Source organism: Poecilia reticulata, chromosome 11 (assembly GCF_904066995.2).
Source record: "Poecilia reticulata chromosome 11, P_reticulata-male-v2, whole genome shotgun sequence".
Classification (NCBI taxonomy): Eukaryota; Metazoa; Chordata; class Actinopteri; order Cyprinodontiformes; family Poeciliidae; genus Poecilia; species Poecilia reticulata.
The window spans coordinates 10,783,087-10,796,354 of NC_088840.1; the positions used below are offsets into that span (position 1 = coordinate 10,783,087).

The 13,268-nt window shown below is 41.6% G+C and overlaps 2 protein-coding genes across 8 annotated transcripts in view; one reads left to right on the plus strand and one right to left on the minus strand.

Moving 5' to 3' along the window:
- Positions 1–6,372, plus strand: gpnmb (glycoprotein (transmembrane) nmb). 5 transcript variants are annotated; one of them, XM_081612656.1, is made up of 13 exons: positions 1–141; positions 265–376; positions 1,774–1,929; positions 2,010–2,171; positions 2,538–2,711; positions 2,799–2,960; positions 3,050–3,373; positions 4,306–4,365; positions 4,458–4,670; positions 4,764–4,911; positions 5,312–5,532; positions 5,622–5,712; positions 5,852–6,372. In XM_081612656.1, exons 2-13 carry the CDS (start codon positions 304–306, stop codon positions 6,003–6,005), a joined length of 1,938 nt encoding a protein of 645 aa, XP_081468782.1. In that variant the 5' UTR covers positions 1–141; positions 265–303; the 3' UTR covers positions 6,006–6,372. The 5 variants fall into 5 exon arrangements, with proteins under 5 accessions (XP_081468782.1, XP_081468783.1, XP_008419901.2 ...); XM_081612657.1 differs by having other exon boundaries at positions 35–132; XM_008421679.3 differs by having other exon boundaries at positions 71–376; positions 2,010–2,150.
- A 1,854-nt stretch (positions 6,373–8,226) lies between these two features.
- The window catches only part of igf2bp3 (insulin-like growth factor 2 mRNA binding protein 3), a 39,695-nt gene continuing 34,653 nt past the window's right edge, over positions 8,227–13,268 (minus strand). For all 3 annotated transcript variants that reach the window (XM_008421682.3, XM_008421686.3, XM_008421683.3), the window contains 5 exons: positions 12,515–12,634; positions 12,360–12,434; positions 12,069–12,200; positions 11,837–11,950; positions 8,227–11,129 (listed from right to left, as the gene is read on the minus strand). In XM_008421682.3, coding sequence (XP_008419904.1) covers positions 11,016–11,129; positions 11,837–11,950; positions 12,069–12,200; positions 12,360–12,434; positions 12,515–12,634 — 555 coding nt within the window. In that variant the 3' untranslated portion in view covers positions 8,227–11,015. The remainder of the gene's footprint in view (positions 11,130–11,836; positions 11,951–12,068; positions 12,201–12,359; positions 12,435–12,514; positions 12,635–13,268) is intronic.

Here is a 13,268-nt window from a genome sequence, read left to right on the forward strand (position 1 = left end):
GAGTGATGACATGCACCTTATTAGGAAGAATCACATGTTTGTGCGCTCAGCGGAGCCCGTTAAATTCGAGGACATCCCTGCGGACAGAAGTGAAGAAGGTGCTGGACGTGGAGAAAAGGGACCACAAGCTGAGTCTGTCCTGTCAGAAAGCGGTTTTTTCTTCTTTCTTTTTTTTTTTCGCTGTTTGTGAAACTTCGCTTTTCAATTACATTTTTTGTTTTGTTGTTGTGTGTGTGTGTGTGTGTTTTAATTTATTTTTTTTAGGATTAGAAATTCTGTTTCCACTGTCCTGAAGCGGCGGACATGGGAATCCCGCAGTACTTGTGTCTCCTGGCTTTTTGCGCCTGCTGTGTTTGTCAAGTTGATGGGCGAAGAAGTAAGTTTGAACTTTTATCTTGTTTCAGTGAAGCCGGGGGCGGGGGGGGCGGGGAGGGGATTGTTTTTGGACAAATAGAAATGTGCTTGTTGTCATTCCACTGTTATAAGCCAGATGCGTCCCGCAGTTCTTCCACAATAGCTGCCCTGTGTTGGGCTGTCTGCAGCCAGTCCCGTGAAACTAATTACGGCTCAAGCTCCAAGTCACTGATCAAAGTCTCATCCACCCTTAAACTATTATTTATTTACGCACCAAAAATATCTATTTTTTTTTGTTCTTTTTTTTTTTTTGTGAATCAGTCACATTATTCAAACTGTCACGCATATCAAACCGCTTATCACATTCTAAAAACACGTTGAATTGAAAATATAGGGGGGGAAAAAATAGAAAAATACAATCTTGTTTCGATTGCAGAACAGTGATGGTTCGTCCGCACCCATATCTGCGCCATCGCAGATCCTCCAGTAATTTGATCCTGTAATCAAATTAGATCGATGGAATTTGTTGTTTTCGTCTGCTGTCCGTCTGACATTTAAAATGTCTCACCGAGGCTGAAGTCGGACTGAATAAGGTTAACAGTTCTGCGTCGGGACCACCTCATTTGTTTTCAGAGGAAAAATGATAAAAACCCGAACCAAGACGGCTTGCACATGGACCGACAGGAAAATAATCTATTTTATTATACCTTTTGACTTATATTCTTACCATCACATTTGAATTTTAAACAACCAGATTTGACTCTTGAATTCCGAAATTCGTCGGAATTCACAATCAGAATAAATCATTTTATATATATATATATATTTTTTTTTAAGATTACTTTAGGCTTTTACTTTGCTTCTTTTTAGAAAGCAAAAAGATTTTACCCTTTACTCTCTCAAAAAGAGATTCAATATTTCACTTGAACTTACTGAACATGTGAAATTTCAACCACGAGCTTCAATACATTAGTTTTTTTTTTAGGATTTTATTTGATTGAACAATTTTAAAAGAATTGGGTGTTTTGTGTACCAGGCATTTGTTCCCAGCCTCCTTTACTTGTGTGCCCCACAATAAAATCCGCTTGAAAAGACACACAATTATAAGAGTCCTCTTCTGTGTCGTTCAAATTCAGTTTAAATCCAGCTGTTTGCTGGAGAACATTAGAAAACAACAAGTTATGGTACCTTTGCAATAACAATGAAAGGTGGTTCTACAAAGTATTGGCCAATAAAGGCCGAATACAAATGCACACCATATTTTCACATTTTATTTTATTTTGTTTAAAGATGTTCGTTTCAGATATTTTCTGTTGATCAGTTACACAAAATTCAGACACAACACGGAGGTTTGAGATAGTGATGCAGATGAATCTTGCTTGAGTTGTTCATACTACTTGTGTTTTTCTCCTTCTCTAGCATACAGTGATGTTTTCCCCCACAAGCATTCATTAGCCGGCAAGTTCCCATTTCCAATTCCAGCAATCCCTGGATGGGAGCCTGACACCAATCCGTGGGACGATTACCTCTACCCTCCACTAAGCTCAAACCCAAGAGAGCTCATGCATCACAGAGGTGAACAATTCTTTTCCCCTGTAACTTCAAATCGTCTGCAGATCATTTCTGGCTCTAGAGTAACGTGCGCCTCTCTGCAGGCAAACCGAAGGTTCATCTGACCAGCGACAGCCCGGCTCTCAATGGCTCATGCATTACCTTTACCGCTAAGCTGGAGTATCCTCCATGCCAGAAGGAAGACGCAAACGGGGACCTTGTCTGGGACGAGCACTGCGAGGACGGTACGGAGCTGGAGGCCTCAGGTGCTGCCAGAAAGTCAAGCTAGGGCACAAATGGCACATCACACCTTCTAGGCATAGAGAAATGATCAGTCTGGAAAACTGTTAAGCTGGGATGTCTGTTTTTTTTTAAACCAATAACAACAAAACAAACGTGATAAGAGTATATAAACACATAAATAAGGGTTTGCCTCCTCATAAAATGAAAAGTCAATTTCATTAAATGCATACCGACTGAATTCACTGAACAAACTGAACACTTTAGTTTTAACCTTTTGCATAAATCTTATTTCATTTACCTCATTGTACACTGAAAGTCACTCTTTAGTAGAAGTCCCCAAATCTAATTATTATTTTTAACAAGACATCCCCTTCTTTGCCTTTGGACAGCCAACGGACAGCTTCGCTCAGGCTACGTCTACAACTGGACTTCTTGGTTGGATGACTATGGCTTCGGGAAGTGCACAGACCCGACAAAATGCAACGTGTTCCCCGATGGGAAGCCCTTCTCCCAGAGCAACGACTGGAGACGCAAGAGTTACGTCTACGTGTGGCACACAATGGGTGAGACTGAAACGACAAGCAGCACCAAGCAGAACAACAAACGTCCCTACGTACGAGCCTCCTCCCTGTTTCGTCTCTGCTTTCTAGGCCAGTACTACGAAACATGCGATGGCTCTTCTTCCAGTGTGACCATCAATACCACTAATATCCCGCTGGGGGGAGAGGTCATGGAGGTTATGGTGTACAGGAAGCGTGAGCGCAGGAAGTACAGCCCCTTGACCAGTGATAACACCGTCTTCTTAGTCACAGGTGGAGGCATATTTACATGTTCAAGTGTCAAACAGAACACAGTCTGAGAGGTTTTAAAATTATAATAGCTACTTCCCTCATGCCCTCAGATAAGATCCCACTGGCCGTCGACATTTCCCAGAAGTCCGTAGTCAACAAGTCTGCCAGTGTTTTCATCCGTGGAGAGGAGATTGTCTTCAAGGTCCAGCTTCATGACCCCAGTGGTTACCTAAAGACAGCCGCTTCAGTGGATTACATCTGGGACTTCAGAGACGGCAACCAGGTCGTGACACACCGCGAGGTGACCACGCACACCTACAGCACGCTGGGAAGGATGAATGTGAAGCTGGTGGTGGAGGCCGCGTTTCCTGTCGAGTGTCCACCCACCTCTGCCACTCCGACTCCAAGGCGCCCCACATCGCCACCTCTCACAGGTACTCGACCGAGACAGCCAGGCTTGTAAAAGCGTCCTGGTCAAACGGCACGATGTTTTTCGGCATGGAGAAGCTCCATGCTTCTCTGGAAAAGCTTAGCTTCCAGCTTTTCTGGAACCAAGCTTCCAGAAAAGCTTAGTTCTGGTCGCTAATGTTAAGAAAAGGGTTTATGCACAGCCTTTTAATGAATGGCTCTTGGCAGTAACCAAACTAACCGAATCTGAACAGGAGTCCTGCCAACATCGCACAAGTTTGCGGCCACACGAACTAAACCTCGATGAAGCAACAGAACAAAAATGATATTCTGATGACAATGCAAAAAACACGACTTTTCTTGTTCAATGTAAGCTCTTGCTGAATGTGCTGAAGTTGACTGATTCCATTGGCAGAACCGAACTTTATGCAGCACCCAAAACGTCCAACACTGCCCAGGTGTTTGGTGTTGGATTGTGTTTGATTATCTGAATAAAATAAATGTGACAAAACAGGCAAAAACAGAAACAATCTGTTCGGTGGTTGGTGCATTTTTATGTACCAACCACCTGTTATCAATTGGCTTAGCAGAGTAAAGACTGAGAAGTAGCAACAACCAACGGACATATACGGCATCTGCATGAGATTTCTGATGAGTTCCAGCTTGCATGTCGTTCATTTTCCTAAACATTAGCCTGTAATTTTCAATAATTTCTATAAACTTATCACCTTACCAAGCCAAAATCTGACTGCTTCTGTTTAGCTCACGGAAATTATTTTTATTTGCAAAATGACAGAGTGACGAGCAAGATGGTTTATTTTCATAGCTTTTCTAAAACGCTGAGGGTTCACACACATTTCCTTAATATTCATAAGAATAGCTTTGAATTAAACGATTCGGCTACTTTTCCATAAAATTATGATTCTAAAAATTGCACTTATTGCCACTTTTCCGTCAGCGGCCCCCACAACTCCTCCGGCTACACACGCCGTCACAACGAAGATCAAGACAACGCTGGGTGAGTTTGCTTGTGGACTGGAGATTTGGTTTGTTCATGAAAAGAACCATCTCAAATGCCTTTAACTGTCCCTCGTCTCGTCTCCGTTTCAGCACCACCCAAAACCAGTCAGCCCGTTGACTCCTCCACTTTATCTGTCGTGACGACGACGACGACGGGGTTGCCCACAACAGAGCCCCTCCTGTCCACGGTCGCCACAGAATCCAACCCCACCACCCTGCCTTGGCTCCGAAGCAGGGGTCTCAACGCCAACGAGTGTTTCCGATACGCCTACGGAACCTTCTCGGGCAACATCACTATAGTCGGTGGGCTGAGCAGAATATCTAACGATTTCATTTCTTTTAAACAGTAAATCTAGCAGCATCTCCGTTGTCCTTTGATAACTGCGTTCGCTCCAGCTTCTCTCAAGCGTGTCGTCTCGCTACCTGTGTTGTACGCAGAACCAAAGCCCCCACTGAGGAACCGGCTAAACAGTCGCATCGTGGACGTGTCGGCTGCCAGGGTGACCAACACAGACATCAGCTTCAGGGTGAAATGTCTGGGAAGGTGAACATGTTTTCTTTCTTTTTTTTTTTTTTACTTAAAATACAAATACAATTTATTTAAATCTTAATATTAGGAAATGTTTCAACACTGCATTTGATTTTGAGATCACATTTAGATGGAAACTGAAGAGTCCTTAAATACAAGAATGCTGAGGAATTATAGTATTTTAAAAAGACTGAGTTGCAAGAGAATCCAAGTTGTAAGAGCAATAAGTGGGACAGGAAAACCTATTTGCGATTCTAGTACAGGTTTGGATTTGAGTGAGTGAAACCCCAGCATCTTGACTTGAACAATGTGGTGAAGACGCATCAAACCTTCATTTCCAAGGGATGAAACCTCCAGTTTATTCAATAACATAGAATCTGGATTTTACCCAGCTATCTCCATTGCTCCTTCGCAGCATCCCCACTTCAGCCTGCACCATTGTGTCAGACCCCAGCTGCTCTCAGGTGCGCAACGTCATGTGCGACGACGTGCCGCCTTCATCAGAGTGTGAAGTGCACCTGCGGCGAAGGTTCCTGGAACCGGGCACCTACTGCGTGAACATCACCCTGGAGAACTCCAGCAGCATGGCACTCGCCAGCACCACCATCACCATCAGCAAGTCTCAAGACGCACCCGGTTGGTTGGAAAACTGCTCTGGAAATATAATGCCCTCCTCAGAAATTTTAATTATTAAATAAAAAAATTGTGCCTCTTGTGCATCCCAGCGCCTAAAACTTCAAACACCGCCCAGGTGGTTCTGACTTCAAGTGCCGTGCTGGTGGCAGTCTTTGCGATCGTTGCCTACATGGTCTACCGGTGAGCGTGTCGCACTTGCATCATCATATTGAATCCTGTGAATTAATGACCCAACAAGAACAGATGACAAAAATGTTTAATTGTGCAGATAAAACAAAGAATTATGACCCTCTGAAATCTTTTTTTTTTTTTTTTTAAGGCGTCACAAGATCTACAGACCCATCCGAAGGTCACTGGTTGAGGATGCCTGTGCCAGTTCTGGTGCTGCAGGTCACATGGTTCGCCTGAGGGAGGCGCTCTTTCCCTCCAGCGAGGAGAGTCGCCACCTTTTGACTGAGAGACAGGCTTTGTAGGGTTTGGAGGAGTTGCATTAAATAAGCTTTTTTTTTTTCTCTCTTGTACTTTAAAAAGACACTTCTGAAAGGAAGCAAAGAGAATTGATACTAATAATGTTATGTCCTAATTCAGCCGAATCCTAATGCTCTACAATTCAGACGACAAGATGTACTAAAGAGGTCGCTTGATTTGTGGCTGCTGCACTAATTTTAATGTCAGCTTTGAATGAAGATGCTGTGAAGGAGTTTCGATAAGCCACATTGGTGCCTTTGATTAAAAGCAATATGAAGAAACGTCAACATCGAGGATGTTCTGTACCTTTTTCCTTAAACTCTTGCAAAACCTTTGGTTTTTGATTCATTATTAAACAATTTAAACTTTAAAGTGTGAGTCCTAAATTATTTAAAGATTTCAAACAACTCATTTCATTAATGCAATTCTTTATGATCCAATATTTGTATAATGCTAAAAATTTTGCCCTGTAATCTGACTAATGAAGTCAGCCCGGTATTTGCCGAGTGCATGGATTCCCAACACTATGTTGCACGTTTTATTGTGACAACTGAAGGTTTTCCTTGATTATTCCTGTGGAAAAATTGCAAAAAATGCCATTTTCAAATTGTCCAGATATTAAAAATGTAGTTACCGTTTTAATAGTAGAGACACCAACAACAACGATAACGATGTCTATTTGAATCACCATACTGATCGTTTTTGCATTCATTTGATAATGGCCACTGAAATATTTAGTCTCAATTTGTTGTTTAATAAAGACAAAAAAAAAGAAACCTTAAAGGCATTGAAAACGTTTACAGTAGCGTCCAATACTTGAGGGCGCCTACGGATACACCAACCAGTGCATTTTCTATATACTTTCCTTGTCTCGGTTATATTTTCAACAGTTTTGATATAATCCAGGACATTCAGGAATTAAATATCCATTTTGAGGTGTTTTGTTGTTGGAGACTGCCAGGGTACACCTGTAGTTTTAGATTATTCTTTTTAAAGGAACAGCATTATGTACTTCCCAGACACACACAGTGCCATTTTGTATGCCAAGTGGGGTAGAGCTGCTTAGAAACTGCAGCTCAGAGGAGAATTTGCGATTTGAAGGCGGCACTTTCTCCACCTGACAGGTGTTTTGCACAGCTGAATGGTTGCCACTGGAGATTAAAGGGTTTTTCAAATGTGCATGAAAGAATCAAAGCAACATTCCAGGTATGTTTGATAAGCTTTATGTGATGTAAAACTAAAAATGAGTCGATTTGATTGTGGGAGCATTCTGCAGTAATGTCTGGAAACTCAAACATTTTCTCCATGCACTGCTACCCCACTCCATCCAGATGTGAAAAAGGAATCCAAGTCAATGACTTTCAAGATGATACGATGTGAACATCCAAAGAGAAATCTGGATTTGCTTTATTTCCTTGTGAAAAAACTCTTTGGCAATATGGCCAACTCCACTGAAAAGCCTATTTATTCTTTTAAATGGTACCACAATAAGGAAATACAAGTGTGGGTTGTGTTGGAAAACTTGCCAAATTTTCCTCGCTTGATGCCAAACAGCTTACTCTGTCATTGGTACTTCATCAAATTGTATTACTGAAGTTTGAACACACAAGAAATCAACTTAATTCAACATGGAGAACCATTTGGAACCAGAACGGCCAGAATCTGCATGCCTCATCTGGCATGAGCAACACAACCAAGTTAATAAAATGAGGTTGTGGTAAGGGCTGAAGGGAGGCTTTTCCTTTCCCTCCAATCTCAAATTCTAGAGAAACCCTGAAACAAATTTGTGGATTTTTGGGAAAGTAAAGACATTGAAGGTAAAAGCTCAACCAGAGTGGTAATATGTGATAGATGCAGGTTGGAGAATCTCAACATCTCTGCACTGATTGCCTCCGATGCCAAAAATAAAACCTTCACCGTTTGTGAACTCGATTACAAGATACGCCATGAAGCAATGAAACTAAAGAAAAAAAACATATCCCTCATCTTATGTGCTACATTTAGAAAAAGTAAAGCGCATCTGAATTTCATTTGGCAGATTTTTAAATGAGTCGAGAATGACTTTAAAGAAATTCTGGTTTCTTGAATTGTATTCTACCAAATAAAATGGAACTTGGCAAGTTTTATGGCCACAAAAGCAAGGGATAACAACCAATCATTTAAAAGTAGAATGTTGCAGACCACATGGAAACGACGTGCATAAAACACACTTCTGTCTCGTCAATATTAAAACAAAAAAAGAACTTTATTTTTTTATTTATTTTTTTTATTCAGAGGCATTTGACAAGTGGAGCTGTGTGTTTGTGGGGAGGTGACGGGGCACAAGTATGGTTTGCAGAGAGGGGGAGGAGAGAACATCATGCTGAAGATCGATCACTTTTCCATAAACAGATTCAGTCCCTCTAATTTGTCCCATACCCAAAAAAAATGTTTCCACATTACACAACCAAGAAACGCTAACCGAAAAATGCCATCAAATCAGTGAGTGTAGCATCTTGTGAAAGACAAAACAGACTTGCATTTTCATGTCTTTAAGTCTTATAAATCTGAGAGGAAAAAAAAACAGGTCCTATTTTGCATTAGACTGAAAGGAAAAAATCAAAGATTTGATTTATTTTCCAGAAAGAAAAAAAGTTTGAATACATGTAAGCCACACCACCAAAAATAGAAGGCAGAAAGGAATAATCATTGAGGTTCTCAAAGCAAAAAAGGAGTATATATAAATATAAACACTGATCAAAAGAAAACATTTCTATCACTTTCCATTATTCTCAATTCTACAGAGTTCATTAGTTTAAATTTTCATTTATTTTCTGGGGAGGTGCACAAAAGTTTGTGTGTGTGGGGTGGGGGAAGGGATGGGTGATGGGGGCGGGGCCTAACAAATGGTAGAATGCCTCCAATTCAAATATGTGTCTAAAGAGGTAGATCAAAAACAAACTGGATGAGGGGAGGGTGGGTATCAGGAGGATCATTTTAAGCATCACTTGTGCCCCTTGGTTAAGCGTGACGTCAGAAGGGCGCACCCAGGTAGAAACAAGTGTTCGGGGTACTGAGGTATTGGTGCGCGCTGGCGCTCAGTGGGGGCGGGGTGAGGCGTCCAGTGCCACAGCAACTCCCTCCCCCACCCCTCACCCCCCTCAGCTGAGGTAGACTGCGTTCTACTGTGGAAGCATGGATACACTCTAGCACTTTACCACAATCAATATATATTTACATTCGGCACGGAAACAAAAAGGAAATAAAATTACCGTTTAGGATTTTTGCTTCCTGTCCGAGTGGGGGTGTGGGGGGTTCATTCACAATTATGCGTCATTTAACTTGTTTTCCCCTGGATGAGCAACCAAAAAAAATTATCTAATCAAGTTGCAAAAAAGGACAGCTCACTTTCTCCAAGCCCAAAACGTAAAAATGCACCCATCTGTGCCACTCCCCCGACTCACCATGAAAAGAAAATTAATGACTTGATGGCCACGTCACTATGGCAGAGTTTGAACCTTACCAGGATAGCATTAGCAATACGGCGCCGGATGACCCAGAAATGAAACAGACCAAGAGAGGGAAGTAAAAAGTAAAAGATACAGATGCTCCGACAACAGCTACAGGGAGGACCCATCACAGTTTGAGCTGCAGCATCCTGATCGCAGCCCTCAATAAGAAGGCGAAAAGAATTTGTCATTAAAACTACCAGCGAAACCCCAAAATAAATGGCATTGCTGCAAATATGTACGGTTGGCTTTTTTTTGCACGCGTTTAGTTGTTCTGTACTTGCTTTTGTCTTCAAGAAGATGGTGGACCGTCAGGGGGGAAAAAAACTGAGGCAATTTTTTTCTCTATATACTTCTCCGTCAGCCGCCAGCTGAGGGGGGAGGGTGGGGCGCCAACTCTTGCTGCAAGGCTGCTATGTACAAATAAATTTTATGTACATGGTCATCTTTGTTCACACATCCACATGTACAATGCCGCCCTAAAGCACCAGAGTTGAAGGCAAGGTCAGTTGGCAGCTGACCTGGAAATTTTAAATTTTCTTAAAAAAATAAAAATGTTCAAAGACTATCAGCTTTATAAAGTATACAAAATACCACAAAAGCAAAATAAAAAGAAAGGAACTTTTTTTTTCTCCATATAATCATTTTTTTTCTCTTCTGAGGTACTAGATCCTGAGGTAGTTAAACAAAATGCATAAATTGTTTTTTTCAGGGCAGCAGCTCGGCACCCTTTTCCCCAAAGGTGTCAGTCGCAGCGCTGCCCGCTCTACTAAATATATATATATATATATGTATTTATATTTATATATCGATCTATTTATATAGGTCTATCTATAAAATGCATCCGAATTTTTCTTTAAAAAAATGCCACTTTCATTCCGAGGGCAGGACGCCTGATGTATAACCGACCCTCACAGGGGTCCTGTCCTAAAACAAGGATTTTTCCCCTAAATGTGGCCCACCTGGCCAGAGCCAACCCTCCCCCCAACTAAACCTCCGTTGGTCCGACCAGGACCGAGCAATGCCTTTTCTCTTTCCACGGAAAAACTCGTGAGAAAGCTTTAACCAATTAAGAAAAACTAAACAACCTAAACATCTTTAAGGTACCACACCACAGGGGGTGATAAAAAAGGGGTGTAGGGAAGGGGGGGTCTGTATTTCTTCCTCATAGTTTTAGTGTAAAAAGAACCAAATAAAAAACAAACTACACCCAAGGAGGGATAAAGGAAGGGGTTGAACGGAGGGCAGGTGATGTTGGCGAAAGCCCTCTAAAGTACATTCTCACAGCAGACGCAGAGACGTGAAGTGGGTGGAGCTTAAGAGGTGTAAGGTGTCGTCACCCGCACTTTAAAGTCATCAAGTTGTTCAGGGAGGGCTGGATGTTTGGTTCCGATGACCTTGACCCCTGAGATGTGCATTAGGATCCACTGTCATTTTTCTTTTCCCCCTATGAGCTTTTCTGCATCTGTCCATCTTTCGAGTTTCACGCCGGATCCAGTCACCGTTCTTCCAGAGCTTGCTGGAGCTTCACTTCCTGCGTGGCGTCGGAGGCTGGCCGCCCGATGGAGACTTGGGCTGCTGCTGTTGATGCTGCTGCCTCCTCACCTGAGCCAGGATCTCCTGAATCTTCCTCTGGGCCAACTAAACCAGATAGAAGAACATTAGTGTCCTCAAAACACGTCATTGGAATTTTAAGATTCATTTGTAAATATGGCTGAGACCAAAATTTCCCCCATTGAATGTTTTGTTAAATTTGCTGCAAATATGTACGGTTGGCTTGTTTTGTCACACGTTTAGTTGTTCTGTACTTGCTTTTGTCTTCAAGAAGATGGTGGACCGTCAGGGGGAAAACAAAACAAAGCAACAAAAAAACCAAAAGGTGAAATTACTGCATTTTACTTATTTTTCAGATAACTGACCGGGAGGAAATCTGACTGGCAGAAACATGCTCCCAACAAGAGATCTTTCAGTTACAACAATGTAAAAAAGTAAAAAAAAAAAAAAAATCTTTAGAAAAGCAAATGAATGTAAATGTATTGCTTTTCCTTTTGAAAGACACACTGCTGTAGAAGTTATACCTTTCACTTTCAACAGTTTTTGTCCAACAACTGCATGCATGTAATCAGATTCACTAAATACCAAGTTTAGTTGTGACTTCAACTACTCCAGAGGAGAAATATAATTTAAATGAAGATTAAGTTGAATGAATAAACTTAATGTCAGAGTTTTGATTTTGTATTTTTAGACATATTTGTGTAATTGGTCACAGGTTTTTTGTTTTTTTACAGTGAAAGAATTACACATCTTGAAAACTGTCGCGTTGTACATCTATGATTTCCTGGACCCACCTGGCACGCAAAGAAGTGTCCGCTGATCTTCACTATGACCTGGTCATTCTCGTCAGGCGTCTGGTCCCTGGGAACCACCACTTCTGCACAGGTCAAGTTCTGCAGCTCATTCACCTGCAGTCACATCAAGACGAACTTATTACTGGTGCACAATTCAGATTTTTCTTTTTTCCTTTCCCTCCGCTCCTCAAGCCCAACATTTGGGAGCATCCATTTATGAAACTATATTTACCGTTTTTCCACCTTTCCCAATGACGCGTCCAGCAGCAAAAGAGGGAACTTTGATGTGCGCTTCCAGCTTCACCTCTTCTTTCGGCCCAAAAAAGTTCTCTTCTTTAAGCTTGCCAAAGATGCGACACTGAGCCTGAAGGCAGAAAGGTTCAAGTAGAGATTAAATAAAACTTTTAACCAATTTTAACATTTGCCCTTTCCAGCCGAGCAACGTTAAATAGGACAACCTTCTAACTCATGTGAGAGATACAACTTCCAAACTTTTAAATCAGCAAGTCTCAAGGTTCAGCACCTTAAACTGAGCTTCTGGTGGCCCGACAATGATGACCATCCTCTGCTTGGCATCCATTCCTTCTGCTGGAGCGATCTGAAAGCGGGTAAAACGCAGCATTAACAGCAGCCTACACCCAGACGTCTACCTCCTATCACCACAACGTTTTCCCTTACCTTGATTGAGGCTCCTGCAAAGTGTGACAGCTGTTTGATGTGTTGCCCCTGTTTCCCAATGATGGCTCCCACAGCAAGGGCAGGAATGAACAGGTGAACCGTCTCAGACTCCGGCTGACCCTGCTGAGCGAAAACAAAAGGTTACAAATGTGACCAGAAGACTCAAACGGGACCGACGCTACAGCTCCAGCCACCGATGTGCCAAGGCAGATAAGGGATCAAGCAGAAGCTGCACTATTCTGTAAGAGTTGAATGTAGACACTTGAAATTAGTAGCTGAAAAGGAGTAGCTTCTATCTAGAAGAGAGACAAAAGGTACAATTTCTATTATTAATCTCTAAACTGTTGGATCAGATCAGTGTAAAAACATGTAGGGATGTTATTAGTCCAAGATGAACAGCATGATGTAGAAACATGTTAGTAAAAACTTGAATATGTAAAGAAAAGGGAACACCGAAAAGTCTTGTTTAATCGCACTCCATGAAAAGCTTTGATTTGGTAACGTAAAGAGGCTCTATAGTTTAGAAATCAACACTCAATAAAAACCAAATTAAACGCTCTAGACAAGTTCAGCATATACAATCATTTGTTGTTTTTTTTTAGGTGTTGCTTGCCATTCACTCATTTAATTCTAATATATAATTATTCTTGAATGTTCACATCTTTGTTACAACCACAAGCTTCAAAGCATTTATGTGGATTTTGTTTGGTGGGCTAATACATAGGCCTGTCACGATAAATCAATTAATCGCACG

What these genes read in the sequence shown, in the direction of transcription:
- gpnmb (XM_081612656.1), top strand. Translation starts at nt 304, where the DNA reads ATGGGAATCCCGCAGTACTTGTGTCTCCTGGCTTTTTGCGCCTGCTGT. An exon ending in CACCGTCTTCTTAGTCACAG is followed by an intron (nt 2,961 to 3,049) that starts GTGGAGGCATAT and finishes TCATGCCCTCAG; the next exon opens with ATAAGATCCCACTGGCCGTC. An exon ending in GGGCAACATCACTATAGTCG is followed by an intron (nt 4,671 to 4,763) that starts GTGGGCTGAGCA and finishes CGTTCGCTCCAG; the next exon opens with CTTCTCTCAAGCGTGTCGTC.